This window comes from Salvia splendens, chromosome 1 (genome assembly GCF_004379255.2).
Source record: "Salvia splendens isolate huo1 chromosome 1, SspV2, whole genome shotgun sequence".
Lineage (NCBI taxonomy): Eukaryota > Viridiplantae > Streptophyta > Magnoliopsida > Lamiales > Lamiaceae > Salvia > Salvia splendens.
In genome coordinates this window covers 22,231,643-22,259,335 of record NC_056032.1, presented here as the reverse complement: position 1 = coordinate 22,259,335, position 27,693 = coordinate 22,231,643, and the positions used below count along the sequence as shown (strand labels likewise).

General features: G+C 40.3%; 1 protein-coding gene across 4 annotated transcripts; it reads left to right on the top strand.

The window, feature by feature from the left end:
- Positions 1–2,523: 2,523 nt before the first annotated feature.
- LOC121745373 (UBP1-associated protein 2A-like) lies at positions 2,524–5,460 on the top strand. 4 transcript variants are annotated; one of them, XR_006038814.1, is made up of 3 exons: positions 2,524–3,852; positions 4,931–4,975; positions 5,150–5,460. XR_006038814.1 is itself a non-coding variant. In XM_042139248.1 (2 exons), the coding sequence occupies exon 1, from the start codon at positions 2,577–2,579 to the stop codon at positions 3,840–3,842; it is 1,266 nt and encodes a 421-aa protein (XP_041995182.1). In that variant the 5' UTR covers positions 2,524–2,576; the 3' UTR covers positions 3,843–3,852; positions 5,150–5,460. The 4 variants fall into 4 exon arrangements, 2 of the variants coding, with proteins under 2 accessions (XP_041995182.1, XP_041995191.1); XR_006038813.1 differs by having other exon boundaries at positions 2,524–4,975; XM_042139248.1 differs by lacking the exon at positions 4,931–4,975.
- Positions 5,461–27,693: the final 22,233 nt, after the last annotated feature.

Genomic DNA, 27,693 nt, shown 5'->3' with positions numbered 1-27,693 from the left:
GATGGACCCCGGAGGCACAAGAAGCCTTTGAGAAACTTAAATCAGCCATGATTACTGCTCCTGTGCTAGCCTTGCCTGATTTTTCTAAAGAGTTTATAGTGGAGACTGATGCATCCGGGATTGGAATTGGAGCTGTGTTGATGCAAGATAAGCATCCTATAGCCTTCATCAGCAAGTCTCTATCTCCTAAATATCAGAATTTATCAGTGTATGAAAAGGAATTGTTAGCCATTTTGATGGCTATCAAGAAATGGTGTCACTACTTACAGAGCAAGAAGTTTGTTATCTTAACTGATCATCAAAGTCTTAAGTACTTGATAGAGCAAAAACTGACTACTCCTACTCAACAAGCTTGGATGACTAAGCTAATGCAATTTGAGTATGAGATCAGATATAGAAAGGGCAGTGAGAATTCAGCAGCTGATGCATTATCCAGGGTACCTGAGGTGATGACCTATGCACTGACTTCCCTTGTAATTCCTCTGGAGTTAATTGCAAAGATTAAGGATTCATGGAAAAAGGATCCTCTGATACAGAAGTTGATAAAAGAGAAACAGCAGAATACAGATCTCCATCCCAAATTCACTTGGATCAATGAAGAGCTAAGAAGAAAAGGGAAGCTGATGGTGGGAAATGACTTGAATTTAAAGGCTCAGATTTTGTCCATCTTCCATGGATCTGCTTTGGCTGGCCATTCTGGAGTATTGGGAACCTTCAAGAGAATATCTGCTATAGTGTATTGGCCAAAATTGAGGAAGGATGTTAAGGAATTTGTCAGAATGTGTATCACTTGCCAGAGATATAAACCAAGTAACACTTCCCCAGCTGGTTTACTACAACCGCTTCCTATACCTGCTGCAATCTTTACAGATATTTCAATGGATTTTATTGAAGCTTTACCAAGTTCTCAAGGCTATGATACTATATTTGTGGTGGTTGATAGGTTGAGTAAATATGCACATTTTATGGCCCTATCTCATCCCTTCACAGCAAAGAAAGTGGCTGAGATATTCATGGATTCAGTTTTTAAGCTCCATGGAATGCCTATGAAGATTGTGAGTGATAGGGGGGCTATTTTTGTGGGGAGTTTCTGGAAGGAATTTATGAGTTTATTGGGTGTTGAGCTGCTCTATTCCACGGCCTATCATCCAGAAACTGATGGACAAACCGAGATAGTAAATAAAAGCTTGCAATGCTATCTGCGGTGTGCCATGGGTGAAAAGCCACATACTTGGTCACAATGGTTGGGGTTAGCCGAATATTGGTACAACACTACCTATCATTCTAGTATTCAAATGACTCCTTTTGAAGCACTGTATGGGTTTGAACCCCCCCTGCATGTACCCTATCTGCCAGGTGACTCAAATGTTGAGGCAGTGGATTTAGCTTTGAGAGACAGAGAAGATATGCTTGCTATACTCAAGAGAAATATTCAGAAAACGGCTGACCGAATGAAGAGGCAAGTGGATCAACATCGAACTGATAAAGAGTTTGAAATAGGAGAATGGGTTTGGTTGAAGCTGAGGGAGTATAAGCAGAAATCTGTCAGAGGAAAGCATCACAAATTCGAGCCTAAGTACTTTGGGCCTTATCAGGTTCTAGATAGAATTGGTGCAGTGGCATACAAGCTCAATTTACCATCTTCGGCCACAATCCACAACGTGTTCCATGTTTCGCTATTAAAGCCGGCTTCTCCACCATCCGGCCCTATCATTGAATTACCGGATGTGTCATATATAAATGATGCCATTCCTCAAGCCATTTTGGATAGGAAAATGGTAAAAAGACAGAATCGTGCAGTAACCAAGTGGCTCATCCATTGGGAAGGGAAGTCACCGGCCGATGCTTCCTGGGAGTTCGCTGATGTAATTCAGGCTCGATTTCCCTGGTTCCTTGAGGACAAGGAACCCTAAGAAGGGGGTATTGTTGCATGCATTACTATAAATACTATAAGTAGCTCATGCATGCAACGTGAGCACGAGACACACATGCAATATTGTGTAGTTAGTGACGTGGCATTAGTAATGAACTGGCATGGACCAATAGGAAGGAGGCAGTGACGTGTTGCTGACCAATGAGAAGGAGGCACGGGGATGACAGCTCATGCGGAGGAGAAGTGAAGTGAAGATGAGCTAAGAGGCAGAGTATAAATATAGCCGTAGCCGCTCTCTTTTGGTTTGTCGTGAATATTGTGAGTTGTATGTTTGTTAAGCTCCGATCGTGGATCGCGAGCTCCTCTTTGCTTCTATTTCGATTGTAGAACATTATCATTGTTAATGCAATCCATTCTATTGATCATTCAAGTGTTGAGATCTGCGTTTTATCGCTGAGTTCGGCAACGCCGAACTAAGAGAGGAAGACCGAGAAGAGGTCACTGAGCTCGGCAGTGACGAGCTAAGATAGTCCGACCACGAAGAAGTCACTGAGTTCGGCAGTGACGAGCTAAGATAGGTCGATCGCGGCGTAAGATCGTAACATAAATGCTACCTTAGTCACATAATATTCCATTTACCGTCTCCCTCTATAAAATCGCCACCACCACGAAACAAAACCCTAACACCTTCCCCCCAATTCCCATGGCTCCAAAACGGAAACAGGAGCCCGAAGACATAGTAGGAGAGGGAGAATTCGAAGAAGAAGAAGACGACGAACAAGTGGTCGAAGAGGATATTCCAGAGATGAACCAATCCGGAGAGGATCCCTCCGCGAACACTCTTAATCACAATTCCGCCGACGAAGAACTTGAGGAAGAGCCCTTCGAGAAGCTTCTCGAGCCCTTCTCCAAGGACCAGCTCACTCTCCTAATCAAGGAAGCTCTCGCAAAACACCCAGATCTAGCCGCGATTGTGCACGCCATGGCCGACTCCGACCCCGCCCACTGTAAGATCTTCGTCCACGGCCTCGGCTGGGATGCCAACGACGATTCAATTACGTCTGTTTTTGGCAAGTACGGTGATATTGAAGATTGTAAATTGGTCAGAGACAAGAACACCGGGAAATCGAAGGGCTACGGCTTCATTCTCTTCAAGCGGCGCGACGGTGCTCGTCGCGCCCTTAAGGAGCCTCAGAAGTTGATTGAAGGCAGGATGACTTGTTGCCAGCTGGCCTCAGCCGGCCCCGTGCACACTCCCGCGCAGTCTGCTCCAGCAATTGTTGCTTTACCACCTGCTTCGGAGTACACGCAGAGGAAGATATATGTTAGCAATGTGTCTGCGGAGCTTGAGCCGAAGAAGCTTTTCGACTATTTTTCGAAATTTGGGGAAATTGAGGAAGGGCCTCTGGGGTTGGATAAACAGACTCGGAAGCCTAGGGGGTTCTGTTTGTTTGTGTATAAGAGTAGCGAGAGTGCGAAAAAAGTGCTGGAGGAGCCGCACAAGCAATATGAGGGTCATATACTGCATTGCCAGAAGGCGATAGATGGCCCTAAACACAGCAAGGGTCACTTTAACAATCAGCAACAGGGGTATCAGCATCACCAGGCCAAGAGGGGGAGGTATGCTGGACACGGTGGTGGTCACTTGATGGCTCCGAGCGCTGGACTGGCTGTTCCTTCTGGAGGGTTTGGTCCAGCAGTTGCCCCGGCCGCGATAGGGCAGGCTGTGGCAGCTCTGTTGGCCACTCAGGGGGCTGGATTGGGTATTGGGAATTTACTCGGGGGGATTGGAAATGCGCAGGGAGTGCCGCCTATGATGAACAATGCAGATTTCGGAGGTCAGGGTGCTGGTGGAGGCTATGGAGGTCAACCTGGTATGCAGGGAGGTTATGGTGGCCAGCCACAGATGGGTCCGGGTGGTGTAAGGCCACATCTGGGTGGGGCACCCTATATGGGTCATGGTCACTAGGTAACCGGAGGTATGTCGATATTTTTTACTATGTCCTTACTCTGGTCTTTAAATTTACGCTACTTAGCTGTGATGCCTGAGTATATCAATTAGTGCCAAAATGCATACGTACGGACTCTAGAGTGTCTTACTCAATAGTTACTTTTGATTAATTGAAGCAGAGGAAGATTTCTAATGTTTAAAATATGTAGTGTTCAAACTTTTATTAGGGATATATATCCTGCCCACCATCTAGGAGCAAACATGAACACTAGTTAATCTCCCCCCATGGAGAACATATAGGGAAATCTTTCCTAAAGTTATTGGTTTTATGTTTTAGTACTCCCTCCGTCCGTGAAAAGTATGAACATTTGGTTCGGCTCGGGTTTTAATGTATAGTTAGTAAAGTAAGAGAGATGGAGATAAAGGGTAGTGTTAGTGAGAGTGGGCTCTACATCATTAAGAGTGTAGTGTATTGGTATATGTTGTAAATAACATGATATGTAGGGGTAATTTGTTGTTTAACTATTCCAAAATTAGAAAGTTCATACTTTTCAGGGTCGGACTACTAAGGAAATAGTTCATACTTTTTATGTACAGAGGGAGTATTATTGATGGTTATAACACAAATCTCCACCATATATTTTGTCATCAATGATTCAATCAGGGTCTTTAGTTATACTGGGTGATGAAAACACGAAGCTTAGGAAACTTATCCATAATATGTTGGGGCTGTGGCTTAACCATTAAATTGATTGAATATGTACATATTTGTATAGTGAGGAGACCTTTGATCTGGAACTTGTACTTCAATAAATAGTGAACTTGGACTAAAAATTACTTGAACTTCTTCACCATTGGAGATCACTTAGATGATGGAAGTGGACGTTTAAATATGTTCGCATTAAATGGATGATTGTTACGAGGTCAAGTAGTGAAAAATTAAAAACAAGCTCGACTGTATGTATTAATATCCTTCCGCGCTATTCCAAAAAATTAGGCCATCTGCAAAAAAGATTAATGCTTTGCGCATCTTTTTTTGAAACACTTTTTATTAAAACTCCTGCTGTGATTATGACTCGATAGTTATATTTGCTCTCGTCATTCAGGTAATATTAATTTTTGGTTCAGTAACCATCCACATGTTTCTCATAGTAAGTTACCCAGATTTCACTGTTCTATGCATCATTTTTCATGATTTTACGAGTTCACTGTACTCCCCTTTTGGTTAAACTTTTCAATGTGACTCAACTTCAGTACATTGTTTCTTATGATCAAAAATTTGTTTTGCTTTTCAAAATTTTTTTTATGTTTTTTTCATTGTGCAGATTCTTCATAAATGCATCAAACTTTTAGTTTTGGACTCTGGTGATTCTTCTGAAGTTCGGGCAATCATGCAAATGAAGTCCTTCCTTGTAGCAAAAAGTTTCCATTTGCCTAAAGACTAGAATCTAAAATATGTATCATGTTTCTCTTTTTCTTACTTCTATCTGTCTGAATATTTTCTAAAACGTCTTACTTTGGTCTTATTACAACTTTTTCAAAGGGTTGAGAACCAGTGGCTTGATTCCTACTTCTTTGTCTTTGAGATTTGAGGGTGTCGGTTTACTATATATTTTACTTTGAATTTTAGCATTAATTTTTCTTCCATTTGATTTATTTTATAATTCAGCCTTTGTGCTACAATGTAGCTTTTGTAAACATAACTTCTTTTGATTACCCGGATTAAAAAAAAGTATGGTCCTTTACATTGATCTCTAAGCAGACGACTTAATGGGTTACTGGAGTAGCATCTTCAGTACCTTGATTTTGACTAACATTCATCGTAGTTTGTTCTTGTAACAACATTGTTGCAGGAACTTATAGTGACAGGGTAACTGAAAGCCTTCCAGGTCAGTGCAACTGCCAATTCTTTGCCTTGTGCTGTTGTTCATCGCACATGAGATGTTGACCAATACTTTCTAGGTCACACATAGTTTAGATGCGTTTAAGTCGAGTATGTTCTGAGGTATAAAAGCTTACAGGCTTCATAACATGTGGCGTAATTCTTCATTTGGGTGACTTTCTCAATTGACTCTTCAAGTTTCCTATGGTCTCATCTTCTGTTTGTTGAAAATTGTGGATTTGATTCAGTATCAAGCTTTCCTTAAACTGATTTCTCAAATTTGACTTCGAACACATTGTGTTGCATGGTCTTCTCTCTTGGGAAGCCTAGGGCTAAAATCTAATTTTTGGCATCATATTCCCATTCCAATTCTTGGAGGTTTGATGTGTGTTTGGTTGGGGGGTGGTAATTTTCGGAGGGTTGATGAATTTTGAAGTTGATGCTGGAGGAGCTTGCTGCTGATCTTGATACGGATAGCAGGTAATGGCCCCTTGTCACCAGGGAAGGCCTCAGTGTAAGTTATCAAGCAACTCCACTTTTTTGAAGAAACTATTGTCCATAATGCCATGAAAGTGTTCGATATGGCATATATTTATGTACCAGGAAACATAAGTAGTGTTCAACTTATTGTTGTGGATGTCTGTTGATTATGATCCATGTCGGTGGCTTAGTACAAGGAAGTTCGATTTGAGGTTCCTAGTTATTGAAATTCTGGAATAGGTGTGAAGGACTTCAAATTAGCTAAAGAAGGGATGGTAGGGGTGTTGTACAGATCAGAAAACATAAGTTGCAAATGGTTGAGAAGGAATTACGTGTAAATACTTATTTCAGTGTGGATGGGTTGATGATCTCTAGCGAAGGTGCGTATTCTCTAACCCGTGTCGTGTCCACAACGTGCCCAGTCTTAGTATCTTCCTTGATGTATGAAATATAGTTATTCGTTCATTTAACAAATACAAGCAAAATAATGTGCTATTTGTAACAACGGATCACTAATGACATCCACATCCCACACAAAAATTTATAATGAAAAAGAATCTGAATGAGATTGAACATTGTGTAAAAAGAGATTGGTTAAAGAGTTAGAAATTGAATAAAGCCTAGTACTGCACTCAAATTACTTTGTTATAGAAGTAGAGAATCTACTTGAGTGCCTCTATTGTTAGTTAGGCCATCCACAACACCGTTCCTATACCGTTCCTAAACCGTTCCTTAAACTACTATTTGTGGGCCTCACTGTACTTTTTTACTATTCGTTCCTTAGTCGTTCCTTAATCGTTCCTTAAATTACTATTCATTCAATTTCATTTCTTATTTTTATTTCCAACTCAATTCAATTAAAATGAACACACTTTATTAAAAAACACACAACATTAAAAAAAATTACAACTTAAACTTAAAAAAAAATACTCCCTCTGTCCCATTGAAGATGACTCACTTTCCTTTTTGGTTTGTCCCAATCAAGATGACTCATTACTTAAAATGGAAATCCCTTTATCTCTACTTTATTCCCTCTCTCTTACTTTACTCTCTCCACTTAACACACAAAATAAAATTGCATAAAATCTCGTGTCGCCCAAGGAAGGGGTCATCTTCCTTGGGACGGAGGGAGTAAAAAACACACAATTAAAATTGGAGAGGAAATGAAGTTGATTTAGGAAGAATAGATGTGTAGTTGTGTGTGAAATGAGGATGAATTAGGAGTATTTATAGAATAAGAAAATAAAAAAAAAAAATAAAAAACAGTAATAATACCGTTAAATTTTTTTTTTATAAAAATCAAATTTTTTTTAAAAAAATAATTATTGCGTCAGCACGTGATGTCGCCCACTCGCGGGCTGGCGAGTGGGCGTCACGCACGACGCGGGGGAGAGCCACGTCGCCGAAGCGTGTGGCGGCATAGACCGTGCCGCGAGTCGTGCCGTCGGCACCCGACATGGCATGGGAACGGAACCTCGACGAAACCATGCTCCGCAACGCGTTCCGCTGCAAAGTCGTTCTGGCGGAACGGCACGCGGAACGCCGGCGGCCCGCGTTGCGGGTGCTCTTAACCATTTTTAAAACTCAACATATTTTTTTGAGTATGTCACATTTTTGTTAAAACTCAAAACATATTTTTTTGAGTATATGTGTCACGTTATAAAGTAGTCCAATTATTTGCCAATACTTCTTCTGTCTCATAAAAGTTGTCTTATTTTCTTTTTTAGTTTGTTTCATTAAAAATATCACATTTCTACTTTTGGAAAAAGTTCTCTCACATAAATGTAAAATTTATTTTCTATTATTACTTAACACACAAAACAAAACTATTTAAAATCTCGTCATCCCACAACTATGACATCTTTTGTGGAATAGAGAGAGTATCATTTGTTAGTATATGTATCACAATTTTTGCAATAATATTATATTTGGTGTTGTTTATAAAAAAACTTAAAAATGGGTTTGGGTTTGGGTTTGAGTTTAGTGTATGGTTGAAGATAGTTTTAGAATTCTCTCCCCCAAAATTTGCAATGGTAAGTCACACCTTCATATGGTCTAATGCTTTACAACTTCTACTCTTATCTTTTACACCTTTGAAGCTGTCAGTACTAAAGTATATTCTTCGCATCTGTCCATTTCTAGAAGTTTAACAAATTAGCTCCACAGTTACGGTAAACAAACGGAAAACCTTAAACCCTGCCCAAAACAAACTAATATCAACAATTCTTTGAAGAAGAGACTGAAGTTAACTTAGTACATTATTCCCTTACATTAGATGTTTTGTTATTTTCAATAAAGGGAAATGACTTGGATAACTTGGGACAATCTAAAATAGAATATGATTGAAGTACTTGTACGGAGGAAGAATATAACTCTAGACAATTAGACTAAAGTATAAATCTCAGAATATTAATAACTTAAAAGATATGAAAAAGAGGGGGTGTTACATGTATGAGAAGTGTTAAGATTATGAAGAAAATGTTAAGCTAATTGAGTGCCTCAAAGTCATTCCTTGTCAAGTTTGACTAGTGTGTTGACAACTCTTTTCCGCCCATCACAATTACTCCCTCCATATTAAAAAAATAGAAACATTTGAAATGACATGAGTTTTAATGCATAATTGGTAAAGTAAGAGAGAGGAAAAGAAAAATGAGTAAAGTAGAGTTAGTGGATTGTGGGGTCCATGTCCTAAAATAGAAATATTCTAGAGTTTCGATTTTCAAGGAAAGCCCCAAAATGAAAATAATTGCTATTTTTAAAAAACGAAGGGAGTAACCAAATATCGCAACAGTATCAAATAGGGGTTGGCATTCGGTCGGTTTGGTTAATTGACAAAAAAAAGGAATTCTCATTTCAAGAACTGAAACCAAACCAGACTCAAATTCGTTTAGTTAATTAACCAGTCAATTATAGTCAAATGGTTAATCAATTGACCAAAAATAACCGAATTCATTAATCTATACATATATAAAATGCGAGTTTTGGCCTCTATTTTGAATATTGATAAGTTTTGGGCATGATTTTAAATATTTATTAGTTTTGAACTAAATTTTGAATATTTATGAGTTTTATACTAGATTGTGAATATTTATAAATTTTGGGCAGTATTCTCAATAATTTAAATATTTGTAGTAACTGCCATGAATATTTATATGTAAAAAAGAGCATGGATCTTTAGATTTTAAACTCATTTTATTCATTTTTAATTGGCAACGAATTTGGAAATAATATTTATAGCAGCAAAAAAATATGAAGAAATCTAATTTTCAAAAAACAATTTTATTTATTTGCTCGCAATTACAAAAACAATTTTAATTAGTGAATAGGTCTATACTATAGTCCGTCTCTACGTTTATAAAACTGCCAAATTAATTATATAATAATTGATAATCAATTAAGAGCATGGAATTAATATGATTATACCATTAATTTCTCTAAACATTTTTTTTACTTAAATTAACAATTAATTATTATTGATTAGCTAGATAAATGCATTTAATGTATAGTGACAATTGAAAGGTTTTAGAATTTGTTGATAACTCTAATATTTATCTATAAATACATGTTTATTTCATTGTGAAAGTATCTATTTTCATACAACAATAAATTTCATTACCGCTTTCTTAAAGGATTCAATGCCAGAAGTTAGAAGCAGTGCGTTCATCATCTCTTTTAGAGTTCGATTTTTGCGTTCTGCAACACCATTAGATTGTGGTGAATATGGAGCAGTTGTTTGATGAATTATACCACTTGCGTTGCATAACTCCTCAAACGGGGCTACATATTCTCCACCTCTATCGCTTCGAATCATTTTGATTTTACAACCAAGTTTATTCTCAACTTCGTTCTTATAATTTTTGAACGCCTCTATTGCTTCATCTTTACTTCTTAAAAGATAAATGTAGCAATATTTTTTGCAATCATCTATGAAAGTGATAAAGTACTCCCTCCGTCCCGGACTACTTGCACTTATTTCCTTTCTGGGCGTCCCAAGTTATTTGCACTCTTTCTATTTTTAGTAAAAATTATCACCTACAGCCGCAATTGTTGACTTTGCTATACACTCATTCCTTAATCTCCGTACCGAAAAGGAAATGTGCGAGTAGTCCGGGACGGAGGGAGTACTTTTTACCACCTCTTGTTTGCACCATCTTTCACATACATCTGTGTGAATTAATTCAAGGGGTTTTGAGCTTCGTTCAACCGAATGAAACGACAAGTTAGTCATTTTTGCTTCAAGACAAATTTCACATTTATCTTGATTATCCACTTCATTAGCCTTTAGTAAATCTAAATTTACTAATCTTTTAATGGCTTTTGAATTTACATGTCCCAATCTACAATGCCACAAATTTGAAGACTCGGTCAAATAAGAGGAAGTAGATGCTTTATTCTTATCAGCCAATGGCTTTGGAACACGCAGTGTTGCTACACTAAGCTTGAAAAGTCCGTCGGTTACATAACCTTTTCCGAGGGACTTCCCAAACTTATACAATGCAAACCTATCGGATTCAAATACAAGTTTAAAACCCTTATTCACTAGTATTGATCCTGAAACTAGGTTCTTCTGGATGTCCGGAACGTGCAGCGCATCCTTCAAAGTGATTGAGACGCCAGACGTCATCTTGAGGATTACATCACCAACTCCGAGGATTTCAGACGAGGCTTGATTCCCCATGTTTATCTTTCTCCCTTCAACGTTGTTGTAGGTGGAGAACATACTTCTATCTGCGCAGACGTGTTCAGTAGCGCCGGTATCAATGTACCAGCCACCCTTGTTGTTGTTAACAAGGTTGACCTCTTCAGTGACCACAGCAATGAGGCCGTTCTCATCCCAGTCCTTGAACTCCTTCTCAACGACGTGGGCAGCCAGCTTCTTCTTCTTGCTGCGGCAGTCTTTAGCAAAGTGGCCTGGTTTGCCACACTTGTAGCAGTCGCCTTCAAACTTATTTGAAGGCTGCTTTCCCTTCCCTTTGTCGTTTGGACGGTTTGGGCGAGGGCGTTTGTTGGAGGGACCGCCCCGCTCCAACAGGTTGGCTTTGGCTTCATTTGGGGTGAATCCCTTAGCCTTTTGGTCGCTTTTGCGCACATCTGCCTCAATGCGCAACTTCACGATCAAGTCTTCAAAGGTCATCTGCTTTCCTTGTGCTTGAGATAACTCTTGAAGTCCTACCAACTTGGAGGGAGTTTGTCAATGATCGTGCACCTTAGGAACTTATCGGGCAAGGTCATCCCTTCAGCCACTAATGACTGGATGATCATTTGGAGCTCTTGGACTTGCTCCATGATGGGTCGAGAGTCGACCATTTTGTAGTCCATAAACTTGGACGCTACGACCTGTTCAGTCCCTGCAGCATTATCTATGCTATATTTCTTTTCTAGGCTTTCCCACATTTGTTTAGATGTGGTTACATTGGAGTATACATTGTACAAACTATCATCTAATGCACTTAGAATGAAATTTTTACAAAGATAATCTCCTTTCCTCCAAGCTTCATAGTCTGCCATGACTTCGAGCCTAGTCTCTTGGTCGCTTGGCGCGGGCGGCTCGTTCTCCGTGAGGAAGTTGGCGACGCCCAATGTTGTCAAGTAGAACAACATCTTTTGATACCACCTCTTGAAGTCTGATCCTCCAAACTTGGGTGGTTTCTCGGCAGGTGGCATCATTCTTGGTGCCAAAGGTGCCGTAGTTGGTCCTTGGAAGGAACCAATTCCGTTGCCCCCGAAGGAGCCAACAACATGGTTGGGCATAGGGCCCCCACCATTCATGTTAGGCATAGAGCCCGCCATGAACGTACTATCCCCGAAGGGACTAGCACTCGCATGACCCGAAGGCCCCAGCATTCGTGTGAGGCCCGGGAGTGGGCATCATCGTCGGAATTGACGAAGAGGGATAGCGCCCGGGAGTGGGCATCATCGTCGGAATTGACGACGTATTGACCGGTCCAGTGGTCGCCATGGTGGAAGGAATGGCGGCGGTGGTGGCGGCAACAGTGGTGTTAGATTCCGTCGACATCTCCAGCAAAGGTGTTTTAAGTTTCGAAATTGTTAAGTTCAGTTTAAAAGGTCCAAATCCCTTCAAAGGCAAGTTATCTCGTCTTGCGATTGTTGGTTTCTGGGGATTACAAGAGATAACAAAACCGGGCGTAATACAACCCAAAAGAAGAAATACAGAAGATGAAACTGAACTACAAAGAAAATTACAGAATTCGAAACGGTAACCGTGAACTAAGTTTAGCCGAGTCGAGGAGGCCTCTTCCCGCAAGACGAGATACGCCCCGGTAGTGCTCTTCGGTTTGGCGTGTCGTCCCCAAAGGTAAAACGGCTGCGTCTCTATTGATGCAGCACCGCAATCAGTAGAGCTCCGGCTAACGGGATGGAGGAGAGAGCAGAGCTTCGACAGAAAGACAATGCAGAGAGAGGGATAGAGCTTATGATGCAGAATGCTTGTATATGTGTCTCCTAATGCAGTGGTATGGCTAGCCTATTTATAGGCCAAGCCACCATACAGGGTCAACCACCCATTGAAGGCTCATCATGGCAATTCGTAACCGACGTCGGTTACAGGCGTGTGCCGTGGAGCGTGTGGATTTCTCACGTGGCAACCGTGACTGTGCCTCGCTTGATGACGTGTCAAGCCACTTGGATTGCTGACTCGACGGTGGTCTAAAAAGAATAGTTTGGGCAAAGCACCAAGCCCAAAGACCACCCAAAGACCAATTGCCAAGATCCAAGTCCGAGATCGGGATCGGGATCAGGCCCGGGCCCGCGGCCCGCGAGCGCGAGCTCGTGCACGGGCGGGCGGCGGCGGCGCGCGCGTGTGCGCGCGTGTGGGCTCTTTCACCCATCTTGGTCCACTATAATTATTAAGTAACATAAAGTCACTTAATTTATACACATTAAAAGATGTGTTAATCCTCCAATGTGGGATAATTAACACTAGTTAATTATTCCCTAAGCTCCAACTCCAAGCTTTAATTAAAAGCTAATTATGCCTAACTTTAATCCACTATTTCTCACTAACCGGAAATCGAATTTGAGAAAGTGAATATACTACATTTATCTACGTAAAATGTAGATCGACGCTATGTCATTTAATTTCACATAATTAAATGTTTCGTCACATTTATTATGTGGTCAAAATCCATTGACCGGGCATAGTTATTACCTTGATTTCTACAGGAAAGTAGTAGCAAGGTCCATTGCAAGGAAGACAGCAGAACAAACAGAAAAATATTGAACTGAAGAACCATTTGTCCGGGTACGGACAAGGTTGTGCCTTTAATACTTCTCTGCTGCTATCAGTCGGAATCTCAAACTTGATAATGGGGAGACTTTATGGGCAACGAAAAAACAGCCTTCTTCTTGAGCCCATCTGTAAAATCGAGATGGAATAGTAATGGTTTTTACGCATATATCACACACTAGTTTGTGATTATAGTCATCTTCATCACCAACTAGGATCAAAGGATGTTCGTGAAAAATCTCAATTGCAAGCTTCTTGTTTTCATCACCAATATTTTCAGGTTGGTTTCTCTGCGAGTATGTACGGATCTCCACACTTGGAAATGTGCCAAACTCATCATCTGGCAGTTGGATGAACTCCAGCATTGTTTCTGCATTGAATAAAGAGTTAATGTAGCATATGAAGTCTAGTGAATTCGTTATATTATATATGATCCTTACGTACTGGATTGAATATTCTTGAATCCACCTCTGACATGAACATGTATGTAAGTGGCCCAGAACTACATCAATAGGGAAGTTAAAATTTATACTAACATAAGCCTCACATTTCACTAACTTTTTTCTATTTATATTTTATTATAAAACTAATATGTAAAAGTATGACTCACATTTCACTATTTTTTCTTCACCAACCTTTTTTTTACATTTCTTATAACCCGTGACTCAAATGAGACTCTTAAAGTGGGACGGTGAAGTAGTTATTTTTTTATTATAACACACTAGTTTTTGAGCAAGGAAAGAGCAGCCGCCGGTTTGTTAAGAGCATCTATAAAATTGAGATGGAATAGTAATGGTTTGTATAATTATATCACACACTAAATTTTTATAATTTCACAAACCGGAACCGGAACCGGCGCCGGCGGTTCGAACCGGATGGCGGTTCGGCGGTTTAAGCGGGCCGGTTAAGGTTAAAAAAAGTGTGAACCGTAACCGGCGGCTCAAAACCGCCGGTTCGCCGGTTTGAACCGGCAGTTCAGCGGTTCCAACGGTAGGATTCCGGCTAGGGCGTAGGTTTTCAGGCTAGGTGTGCAGAAAAACCAGTGGTTTACGTCAGAAACCGGCGGTTTCTGCCGAAAACCACCGGTTCCGACGGTTCGGCACCTTTTTCAGGTGGCAGTGTATAGGCCTGAAAACTGGTCAGAAACTGCCGGTTTTCGGCGAGAAACCGGCGGTTTCCGTCAGAAACCGTGGACTGAACCGCTGGTTCAGTCCGTAACTGCCGGTTCAGGCGGTAAACCGGCCGAAATTTGAAATTTGAATTTATATATTTATTTATTTATTTTATTTCTTCCAATTTTACTCCTATAAATACCCCACTCCCCCCATCATTTTTAATCACCCCATTCTTGTGTTAACAAAGATTTCCTTCTCAATCTCAATTTCTCTATTCTCTATCCTCATTCTCTCTAATTGCTCAAGTTGTTTACTACTATATTTGTTGTTGTGTTCGTAATTTACCATTTATTCAATACTCCATATTCCATACTATTTTAATTTTGCATTATGTCTTCTTCTCGTGGTGGACCGGGACGTGGTGATCGGGGCAAAGAAATTGCCCAAGATCAAAGTAGTCTTCCCCAAAGATCAAAGCGACCTAGTCGTCGAGAAGTTATGGAAGAGGTTTCTCTAGTGGCAGCTGAACGCATGCAAGTAAGTTCTAAAAAATAAAATTATTTTTACAATTCATAATTTCATAAGATTGAGTTTATTAAATTTTTTTTGTGTTCCTAATTAAAACTTCAACTTATATAATATTTATAGATAGAAGAAGATCATAGGATGACCATGCTACTCGCTGAAATGCATCAAGGTGGGGGGGGGAGGGGCGGTGGTAGTTCCCAACAACAAGATGACGAGTACAACGTGTCTATATCGTCGGACTCAGACAACAATGATGAAAGATCTCATTCTCGTATTCCGTCTAGCACCGGCGGAAATGAGGACATGCCTCCCACTCCATCCACTAAAAAAGCATTGAAATCTGATATTTTTGATAAACACTACAAGAAGGTCCCGGTGGTAATTTCAAGTCCTAATGATCCGCTCTCTCAAGAAGAGACATCGGCGTTTCATGCATATTGTAACTATTGTGATAAAATCTACAAATTTGCGAGTGGTGGGGGATATGGCACCCTCCGTCGTCATTTGGTGAAAAAGCATCCGGTAGAATGTGGCACTACCTCTACCCAAACCCAACTAAACCTCCAACCCGGTGGTTCAGGTTCGTCAGGTACGCCTCTTTTTAAATATGATCCTAAAAATTTTGTTGACGTTATGACTAGATGGGCTGCAATGAAGCCTTTTCCTTTTAATGTTTATGATGACAAAAAATATGAGGTTACTATACAAAGTGGTTTGTACGTAGCTGTCAAAAGAGTAGGTCAAATGACCATTCAACGATCTACCATTCGACAATGTTTGGAGAAAAAAGTTGAATTATCACGTTATTTACTCAACTTGGGACACAAAGTGAACATTTGCTCAGATGTATGGACTGATTGTTTTAATAGACATTCATACATGGGCATTACGGTTCACTTTGTGGACAATAGTTGGACTTTGAACAAGCGTTTGATTGGTTTTAGAGAATTAGAGACACCACACACTGCACCCAAAATTGCTTATTTAATTATTCAAGTTTTGAATGAATTTCAATTATGCAATAAAATATTTTCTGTTGGTTTTGATATTGCAACTGCTAACACTGCAAGTATTAATGACTTGATTGTGGCTTGTGCTTCGGTTATTGGTGGTAATTATTTTCATCAAAGATGCATATGTCATATTTTGAATTTATGTGTACAAGATGCACTTGAATTATGACAAAAGCATGTTAGTCCTATTAGAACTGCAGTTAGATTAATCCATCAAAAGCCGCCTATTGGCAAAGCTTGGAAGAAGTATTGCCATCAAAAGAAGGTAAGATATACGAATTTGACCATGGATGCGTCTCATAGATGGAATTCGACATATGATTGTCTGAATTCTACTTTGGCGCATAAAGATTCTTTGTGTGATTTTTTAGAACCTATCCCGTTTCTGATTTATATCTGTCGCATAGTTCTTGGGATCATAGCGTGAGTTTAATTAAATTGTTCAAATATTTTAAAAATGTGACTGTTGAATTATCGGGTATTTATTATTGCACTGTTGTTCGTGTTTTAGAGCATTGCATGTATATATCACTTGGTTTTAAAACTGCGATGAAAAATGCTTCCTCTTCTCTTGAATTGATGTGTGTTTTATATTATATGATTGAAAAATGGCTTAAGTATTTCAGTGAGATTCCAACGGTGTTTTTGATTGCAAAGGTCTTGGATCCAAAATGGAAATTAGCCGGTACCTCCAGGATTTTAGATTTTTATTATAACAATTTGAGTTCTATTGATCTTGGTCCACTTCAAGCATTACAAGCGGATACCAATGACCAATATGGAGTAAACCTAACCGAAATATTTCAAATAAACCTCCTAAACCGGTCAATTGTCCAACAAACCTTTGAGTTTAACTTGCATGCTCTCTACCCCGAATATGAAACCAAGTATAACAGTACCCACAAAGTCAGAAGACCTACCCCTCCTCAACAACATAATTTTGGCTTCGCATTTCAAACTGATTATGATGACCCCCGACGCGCAATCCCAATTAGCCGACCTATACAGCTACAGCACCGACGGAAGGTCGACCTCAGGTATGGTAAGTGAGTTAGATTTATATTTCGATTCACTCTTTTCCTTTGGTGATGAAGGTCCTACTCCTCCCACCCAAATCGACGTCCTCGATTGGTGGGGAACACACGAGAAAGATTTTCCCATACTTGCGTCAATGGCCAAGGAGATTTTTTCGGTTCCGGCTTCCACTGTCGCCGTCGAGTCCGCTTTCAGTGTTGGATCACGTGTGTTGGATGAATCAAGAAGTAAGCTCTCCATGAAAAATATGGAAGCCGTGATGTTACTTGATGATTGGGCCAAAGCTGACGTCAGAGAACAAGAAAATGATTGGGATGATCGTCAGGAGGAATCACAAGAAGAATTCAACTGGGATGAATCGTAGGCCAACTGTCAACCGCCGGCCAAGCAAGACAAATAGGTAAGTAAGGTAAGAGAACTACGTGGGCTTTGATTCCCTAATGCAAATGAGCATTAGGGATACGTAGGCACCTCAACTTAAATTTTAAATTTAAGTTGAGCTCAAGTTCTTTTTCCTTTATTTCTTTTTTTCCCCATTTGTTTCTACTTTAAAAATATGCAAATACAATTAGATAATTGGATTTGTATATACTCTAGTCGGTTAAGTAGATTTCTCTATAAGGCTAAATCCGGGAAACTTTTGATAATTCTACTATAATTGTTAATTGTTAGACTGAACTCAACATTTAAGGTTGAATTGCTAAAGGTATCCTCAATTTAGTTATGTAGAAACATCTCATTCGCCGACTAAGAGTATATATACTAATAAATTTATTGTTCAGAACTTCAAGTCTCTTTTGTAATTTGTAATTAGCTTCGTTGTAGACTAGTAGTGTCTAGGGACGGAACCGGAAATACAAATTAGCCGGTGCTGAAATGTAATAAAATAATAATATTATTAAATTATTTAAAATAATAATAGTAATATTTAAAAATAATTAATATATATATAATTCGATTTGTTGTTTCGTTCAATTATTTAAAGTCGAACCGAACCAAAAATTAAAATATATCAATCAAATTTAGAAGAACTAATATTATATTTAAAATTTGAAAACAAGTGAGCATAGATATAGAGAACTAAATCAAGTTAAATGATGTATCAAAATCAAAATACATCTATAAAAATATGTATTAGAATCAAAACTAATATAACGGTTGTAAATTAGTTATTTATCTTTTAATTGATTCTATGTTTTTAAAATAATAAAAAATAATTTTAAATAATCAAATCAATGAAATCGATGAATTAATGAAGATTGTGTGCAAACTAACTATAATATTGTACTTGAAGTATTTTATCTATGAAATATTAATTTTAAGATGAGGAGATTGAAATTATTGTGCTTGCAAACTTTATATTTTTTAGGAATTATAATTTGGACGATTTGGTGACAAGTGTCCCACTCTTCATGGAAAAAATGAAAAAAAGGGATGAAAAAAAAGTAGTAAGTAAATTAAAAGAATAGAGCAAAATTGGTGAAAAAGAATTTCTCGGCTCGACAACGGTGTAATTGTTTACACTTGGGCTTGTTCAAAATTTAATACTAGTCCAGCAAACACAATAAAAGTTAAGGCCCAACAGAACTAATAATACTAGAAGCCCAATTATAATCATCTTCTTTCCAAAAATTTTGTGCGCCGCAGCGTCTAACCGTAAACATTTTGGATTCAGTGCAACGACGACGGGCGCCAGCGCAGAGGAAGACCATGGGTGGGAAGTTTCCGGGACCGGCCAAGCCCCCGCTGGAGCGGTGGCTTGGCCGCTGGTGGTTCCGTCCCTAGTAGTGTCGTTGTATTTAAATTTTTTGTTTAAGACTTCAAGTTTTTTGTGATTTGTAATTGTTGTAACTTGTAATCTCAATAAAATTGCAATTTTCATCATGATTTTTGAATTTTATTTACGCACATTTCATAAATAAATAAATAAATAAGGAAATGCAAAAAAGAAAACAAACCGCCGAACCGGCCCCGAACCTGCGGTTTCGGCCAAAAACCGGCGGTTTTGAACTGCCTTATGAACCGACGGTTTTTTGAACCGGAACCGAAACTGCCGGAACCCTTGGCGGGCAGGTTCAGGTTCATAAAAATGTTGAACCGTGAACCGCCGGTTCCGAACTGGAACCAGCGGTTTTTGAACCGTGTGCATGCCTAACTGCAAGCTTCTCATCTTCATCACCAATATAACCAGCTTGGTCTCTATGTGAGTTTGTACGGATCTCCAAACTTGGAAATGTGTCAAACTCGTCGTTGGGCAGTTGGACCAATTCTAGCCTTGTTAATGCAATGTATATAGAGTTAATAGATATTATTAGTATATTATGAATTCGAGCGAGTGAGTTATGCACAATCCTTACGTACTGGCTTGAATTTTCTTGAGTCCACATGAGAAAAGCTGACATGAGAAAAGCTCCGGAATTGGGGGCGGATATAGATGGCGTTAGAGCATCCACAATAGCGCCTAGCGCACCGCCTAGCCGAGTGTTAGGCGGTCTATCGCAACCGCCCAGCGATTTTTGCGAAAAAAAACCGCCTAGCGCTCGGTGGTTCCGTGGCGCTAGGCGGTCCGCTAGACGCTATTGCAGCGTCCGGATCGCCTAGCGCACCGCCTAGCGTGAATTTTTAATTTTTTTTTTGTTTCCGAAACACTATATATACGCGACTTGCCCGTCATTTTCATTCGCACCACTTGTATTAACGAGTACTCTCTCTATCTTAATTTATGTACAAGATCAACACCTAGAAATGAGTAACGCCGGTGGTAGTGGTGGGAGTGGTGGGGATGCTGAGGAGTACGAGCGTATAATGAACGAAGCGCTAGAGGCCTATACGAACCGTGAGATTGATCAATGGATGCAGAGGGCCTTGCAGCCGGCGGTACCTCGACCTCGACCAGTGGTACACCGCCGAGCGGTGATTGATCGTGATCACGTAGCTGCACATCAGTGCCTATACGAAGACTACTTCATACAGGAGCCGCGGTTCAACGCCAACCTTTTCAGGCGCCGTTTTAGGATGCGCAGGTCCCTGTTTATGCGTATTGTTAACGGATTGGAGCAACAATATCTGTATTTCCGCTTTAAGCACGATGCGGCTGGCAGACCCGGCCACACTCCTATTCAAAAGTGCACTGCGGTAATCCGGCAGTTGGCCTACGGAGGCGCTGCAGACATGTGGGACGAGTACCTCTACATCGGTGAGACGACTGCCCTGGAGTGTATGAAGTATTTCTGTCAGGGCGTGATCGAAATATTCGGTGATCAGTACCATCGAAGCCCTACCCTCGATGACTGCCGAGATCTGCTGCGGATGCACAGGGAACATCATGGGTTCCCAGGGATGTTAGGCAGTATAGATTGTATGCATTGGGAGTGGAAGAACTGCCCCGCCGCCTGGAAGGGGATGTACACTACCGGCTACAAGGGAAAGAATCCCACGATGATCCTCGAGGCCGTAGCTGATTACCGGCTGTGGATTTGGCATGCATATTTTGGGATAGCTGGTTCGAACAACGACCTCAACGTTCTCAACTCGTCGCCACTTTTCAACGAGCAGTGTCAGGGTGTCGGTCCGGCCATCAGTTTTGTCGCCAACGACAACCGACATGATATGGGCTACTACTTGGTGGATGGGATATACCCTAGGTGGCCCGTCTTTGCGAAGACGATCCGATGCCCAGGAGATGAGAAGAAGGCCTACTTTGCGGCACGGCAGGAGTCAGCGCGCAAGGACGTGGAACGCGCATTTGGTGTGCTCCAGGCTCGATGGGCGGCAGTTAAGTGGCCAACGCGTTTGTGGCACATCGACTGCATTGCTGATATAATGTACGCCTGTATAATCATGCACAACATGATTGTCGAAGATGAAGGTGGACAACTGACTGATTGGGCCAACGACGATAATGAAGCTGGTCCAAGCCACGGCGTTGCCGCCCCTAACGTACGGAGTGGGGTACCCCACGATGAAGACGACCGCCTCTAAGCACATGCCGACATGCGCCAAACGACGCGCAATCCCAATTAGCCGACCTATACAGCTACAGCACCGACGGAAGGTCGACCTCAGGTATGGTAAGTGAGTTAGATTTATATTTCGATTCACTCTTTTCCTTTGGTGATGAAGGTCCTACTCCTCCCACCCAAATCGATGTCCTCGATTGGTGGGGAACACACGAGAAAGATTTTCCCATACTTGCGTCAATGGCCAAGGAGATTTTTTCGGTTCCGGCTTCCACTGTCGCCGTCGAGTCCGCTTTCAGTGTTGGATCACGTGTGTTGGATGAATCAAGAAGTAAGCTCTCCATGAAAAATATGGAAGCCGTGATGTTACTTGATGATTGGGCCAAAGCTGACGTCAGAGAACAAGAAAATGATTGGGATGATCGTTAGGAGGAATCACAAGAAGAATTCAACTGGGATAAATCGTAGACCAACTGTCAACCGCCGGCCAAGCAAGACAAATAGGTAAGTAAGGTAAGAGAACTACGTGGGCTTTGATTCCCTAATGCAAATGAGCATTAGGGATACGTAGGCACCTCAACTTAAATTTTAAATTTAAGTTGAGCTCAAGTCCTTTTTCCTTTATTTCTTTTTTTCCCCATTTGTTTCTACTTTAAAAATATGCAAATACAATTAGATAATTGGATTTGTATATACTCTAGTCGGTTAAGTAGATTTCTCTATAAGGCTAAATCCGGAAAACTTTTGATAATTCTACTATAATTGTTGATTGTTAGACTGAACTCAACATTTAAGGTTGAATTGCTAAAGGTATCCTCAATTTAGTTATGTAGAAACATCTCCTTCGCCGACTAAGAGTATATATATACTTATAAATTTATTGTTCAGAACTTCAAGTCTCTTTTGTAATTTGTAATTAGCTTCGTTGTAGACTAGTAGTGTCTAGGGACGGAACCGGAAATACAAATTAGCCGGTGCTGAAATGTAATAAAATAATAATATTATTAAATTATTTAAAATAATAATAGTAATATTTAAAAATAATTAATATATATATATATAATTCGATTTGTTGTTTCGTTCAATTATTTAAAGTCGAACCGAACCAAAAATTAAAATATATCAATCAAATTTAGAAGAACTAATATTATATTTAAAATTTGAAAACAAGTGAGCATAGATATAGAGAAATAAATCAAGTTAAATGATGTATCAAAATCAAAATACATCTATAAAAATATGTATTAGAATCAAAACTAATATAACGGTTGTAAATTAGTTATTTATCTTTTAATTGATTCTATGTTTTTTAAAATAATAAAAAATAATTTTAAATAATCAAATCTATGAAATCGATGAATTAATGAAGATTGTGTGTAAACTAACTATAATATTGTACTTGAAGTATTTTATCTATGAAATATTAATTTTAAGATGAGGAGATTGAAATTATTGTGCTTGCAAACTTTATATTTTTTTAGGAATTATAATTTGGACGATTTGGTGACAAGCGTCCCACTCTTCATGGAAAAAATGAAAAAAAGGGATGAAAAAAAAGTAGTAAGTAAATTAAAAGAATAGAGCAAAATTGGTGAAAAAGAATTTCTCGGCTCGACAACGGTGTAATTGTTTTCACTTGGGCTTGTTCAAAATTTAATACTAGTCCAGCAAACACAATAAAAGTTAAGGCCCAACAGAACTAATAATACTAGAAGCCCAATTATAATCATCTTCTTTCCAAAAATTTTGTGCGCCGCAGCGTCTAACCGTAAACATTTTGGATTCAGTGCAACGACGACGGGCGCCAGCGCAGAGGGAGACCATGGGTGGGAAGTTTCCGGGACCGGCCAAGCCCCCGCTGGAGCGGTGGCTTGGCCGCTGGTGGTTCCGTCCCTAGTAGTGTCGTTGTATTTAAATTTTTTGTTTAAGACTTCAAGTTTTTTGTGATTTGTAATTGTTGTAACTTGTAATCTCAATAAAATTGCAATTTTCATCATGATTTTTTGAATTTTATTTACGCACATTTCATAAATAAATAAATAAATAAGAAAATGCAAAAAAAAAAAACGAACCGCCGAACCGGCCCCGAACCTGCGGTTTCGGCCAAAAACCGGCGGTTTAGAACTGCCTAATGAACCGACGGTTTTTTGAACCGGAACCGGAACAGCCGGAACCCTTGGCGGGCAGGTTCAGGTTCATAAAAATGTTGAACCGTGAACCGCCGGTTCCGAACCGGAACCAACGGTTTTTGAACCGTGTGCATGCCTAACTGCAAGCTTCTCATCTTCATCACCAATATAACCAGCTTGGTCTCTATGTGAGTTTGTACGGATCTCCAAACTTGGAAATGTGTCAAACTCGTCGTTGGGCAGTTGGACCAATTCTAGCCTTGTTAATGCAATGTATATAGAGTTAATAGATATTATTAGTATATTATGAATTTGAGCGAGTGAGTTATGCACAATCCTTACGTACTGGCTTGAATTTTCTTGAGTCCACATGAGAAAAGCTGACATGAGAAAAGCTCCGGAATTGGGGGCGGATATATAGATGGCGTTAGAGCATAGCGCCTAGCGCACCGCCTAGCCGAGTGTTAGGCGGTCTATTGCAATCGCCCAGCGATTTTCGCGAAAAAAAACCGCCTAGCGCGAATTTTTAATTTTTTTTTTGTTTCCGAAACACTATATATACGCGACTTGCCCGTCATTTTCATTCGCACCACTTGTATTAACGAGTACTCTCTCTATCTTAATTTATGTACAAGATCAACACCTAGAAATGAGTAACGCCGGTGGTAGTGGTGGGAGTGGTGGGGATGCTGAGGAGTACGAGCGTATAATGAACGAAGCGCTAGAGGCCTATACGAACCGTGAGATTGATCAATGGATGCAGAGGGCCTTGCAGCCGGCGGTACCTCGACCTCGACCAGTGGTACACCGCCGAGCGGTGATTGATCGTGATCACGTAGCTGCACATCAGCGCCTATACGAAGACTACTTCATACAGGAGCCGCGGTTCAACGCCAACCTTTTCAGGCGCCGTTTTAGGATGCGCAGGTCCCTGTTTATGCGTATTGTTAACGGATTGGAGCAACAATATCTGTATTTCCGGTTTAGGCACGATGCGGCTGGCAGACCCGGCCACACTCCTATTCAAAAGTGCACTGCGGCAATCCGGCAGTTGGCCTACGGAGGCGCTGCAGACATGTGGGACGAGTACCTCTACATCGGTGAGACGACTGCCCTGGAGTGTATGAAGTATTTCTGTCAGGGCGTGATTGAAATATTCGGTGATCAGTACCTTCGAAGCCCTACCCTCGATGACTGCCGAGATCTGCTGCGGATGCACGGGGAACATCATGGGTTCCCAGGGATGTTAGGCAGTATAGAATGTATGCATTGGGAGTGGAAGAACTGCCCCGCCGCCTGGAAGGGGATGTACACTACCGGCTACAAGGGAAAGAATTCCATGATGATCCTCGAGGCCGTAGCTGATTACCGGCTGTGGATTTGGCATGCATATTTTGGGATAGCTGGTTCGAACAACGACCTCAACGTCCTCAACTCGTCGCCACTTTTCAACGAGCAGTGTCAGGGTGTCGGTCCGGCCATCAGTTTTGTCGCCAACGACAACCGACATGATATGGGCTACTACTTGGTGGATGGGATATACCCTAGGTGGCCCGTCTTTGTGAAGACGATCCGATGCCCAGGAGATGAGAAGAAGGCCTACTTTGCGGCACGGCAGGAGTCAGCGCGCAAGGACGTGGAACGCGCATTTGGTGTGCTCCAGGCTCGATGGGCGGCAGTTAAGTGGCCAACGCGTTTGTGGCACATCGACTGCATTGCTGATATAATGTACGCCTGTATAATCATGCACAACATGATTGTCGAAGATGAAGGTGGACAACTGACTGATTGGGCCAACGACGATAATGAAGCTGGTCCAAGCCACGGCATTGCCGCCCCTAACGTACGGAGTGGGGTACCCCACGATGAAGACGGCCGCCTCCAAGCACATGCCGACATGCGCCAAACGACGCGCAATCCCAATTAGCCGACCTATACAGCTACAGCACCGGCGGAAGGTCGACCTCAGGTATGGTAAGTGAGTTAGATTTATATTTCGATTCACTCTTTTCCTTTGGTGATGAAGGTCCTACTCCTCCCACCCAAATCGACGTCCTCGATTGGTGGGGAACACACGAGAAAGATTTTCCCATACTTGCGTGAATGGCCAAGGAGATTTTTTCGGTTCCGGCTTCCACTGTCGCCGTCGAGTCCGCTTTCAATGTTGGATCACGTGTGTTGGATGAATCAAGAAGTAAGCTCTCCATGAAAAATATGGAAGCCGTGATGTTACTTGATGATTGGGCCAAAGCTGACGTCAGAGAACAAGAAAATGATTGGGATGATCGTCAGGAGGAATCACAAGAAGAATTCAACTGGGATGAATCGTAGGCCAACTGTCAACCGCCGGCCAAGCAAGACAAATAGGTAAGTAAGGTAAGAGAACTACGTGGGCTTTGATTCCCTAATGCAAATGAGCATTAGGGATACGTAGGCACCTCAACTTAAATTTTAAATTTAAGTTGAGCTCAAGTCCTTTTTCCTTTATTTCTTTTTTTCCCCATTTGTTTCTACTTTAAAAATATGCAAATACAATTAGATAATTGGATTTGTATATACTCTAGTCTGTTAAGTAGATTTCTCTATAAGGCTAAATCCGGGAAACTTTTGATAATTCTACTATAATTGTTGATTGTTAGACTGAACTCAACATTTAAGGTTGAATTGCTAAAGGTATCCTCAATTTAGTTATGTAGAAACATCTCATTCGCCGACTAAGAGTATATATACTAATAAATTTATTGTTCAGAACTTCAAGTCTCTTTTGTAATTTGTAATTAGCTTCGTTGTAGACTAGTAGTGTCTAGGGACGGAACCGGAAATACAAATTAGCCGGTGCTGAAATGTAATAAAATAATAATATTATTAAATTATTTAAAATAATAATAGTAATATTTAAAAATAATTAATATATATATATAATTCGATTTGTTGTTTCGTTCAATTATTTAAAGTCGAACCGAACCAAAAATTAAAATATATCAATCAAATTTAGAAGAACTAATATTATATTTAAAATTTGAAAACAAGTGAGCATAGATATAGAGAAATAAATCAAGTTAAATGATGTATCAAAATCAAAATACATCTATAAAAATATGTATTAGAATCAAAACTAATATAACGGTTGTAAATTAGTTATTTATCTTTTAATTGATTCTATGTTTTTTAAAATAATAAAAAATAATTTTAAATAATCAAATCTATGAAATCGATGAATTAATGAAGATTGTGTGCAAACTAACTATAATATTGTACTTGAAGTATTTTATCTATGAAATATTAATTTTAAGATGAGGAGATTGAAATTATTGTGCTTGCAAACTTTATATTTTTTTAGGAATTATAATTTGGACGATTTGGTGACAAGTGTCCCACTCTTCATGGAAAAAATGAAAAAAAGGGATGAAAAAAAAGTAGTAAGTAAATTAAAAGAATAGAGCAAAATTGGTGAAAAAGAATTTCTCGGCTCGACAACGGTGTAATTGTTTACACTTGGGCTTGTTCAAAATTTAATACTAGTCCAGCAAACACAATAAAAGTTAAGGCCCAACAGAACTAATAATACTAGAAGCCCAATTATAATCATCTTCTTTCCAAAAATTTTGTGCGCCGCAGCGTCTAACCGTAAACATTTTGGATTCAGTGCAACGACGACGGGCGCCAGCGCAGAGGAAGACCATGGGTGGGAAGTTTCCGGGACCGGCCAAGCCCCCGCTGGAGCGGTGGCTTGGCCGCTGGTGGTTCCGTCCCTAGTAGTGTCGTTGTATTTAAATTTTTTGTTTAAGACTTCAAGTTTTTTGTGATTTGTAATTGTTGTAACTTGTAATCTCAATAAAATTGCAATTTTCATCATGATTTTTTGAATTTTATTTACGCACATTTCATAAATAAATAAATAAATAAGGAAATGCAAAAAAGAAAACGAACCGCCGAACCGGCCCCGAACCTGCGGTTTCGGCCAAAAACCGGCGGTTTTAGAACTGCCTATGAACCGACGGTTTTTTGAACCGGAACCGGAACTGCCGGAACCCTTGGCGGGCAGGTTCAGGTTCATAAAAATGTTGAACCGTGAACCGCCGGTTCCGAACCGGAACCAGCGGTTTTTGAACCGTGTGCATGCCTAACTGCAAGCTTCTCATCTTCATCACCAATATAACCAGCTTGGTCTCTATGTGAGTTTGTACGGATCTCCAAACTTGGAAATGTGTCAAACTCGTCGTTGGGCAGTTGGACCAATTCTAGCCTTGTTAATGCAATGTATATAGAGTTAATAGATATTATTAGTATATTATGAATTCGAGCGAGTGAGTTATGCACAATCCTTACGTACTGGCTTGAATTTTCTTGAGTCCACATGAGAAAAGCTGACATGAGAAAAGCTCCGGAATTGGGGGCGGATATAGATGGACGTTAGAGCATAGCGCCTAGCGCACCGCCTAGCCGAGTGTTAGGCGGTCTATTCGCAACCGCCCAGCGATT

Excerpts from the sequence above, each read along its gene's own strand:
- LOC121745373 (XM_042139248.1), top strand. The coding sequence starts at position 2,577 with ATGGCTCCAAAACGGAAACAGGAGCCCGAAGACATAGTAGGAGAGGGA.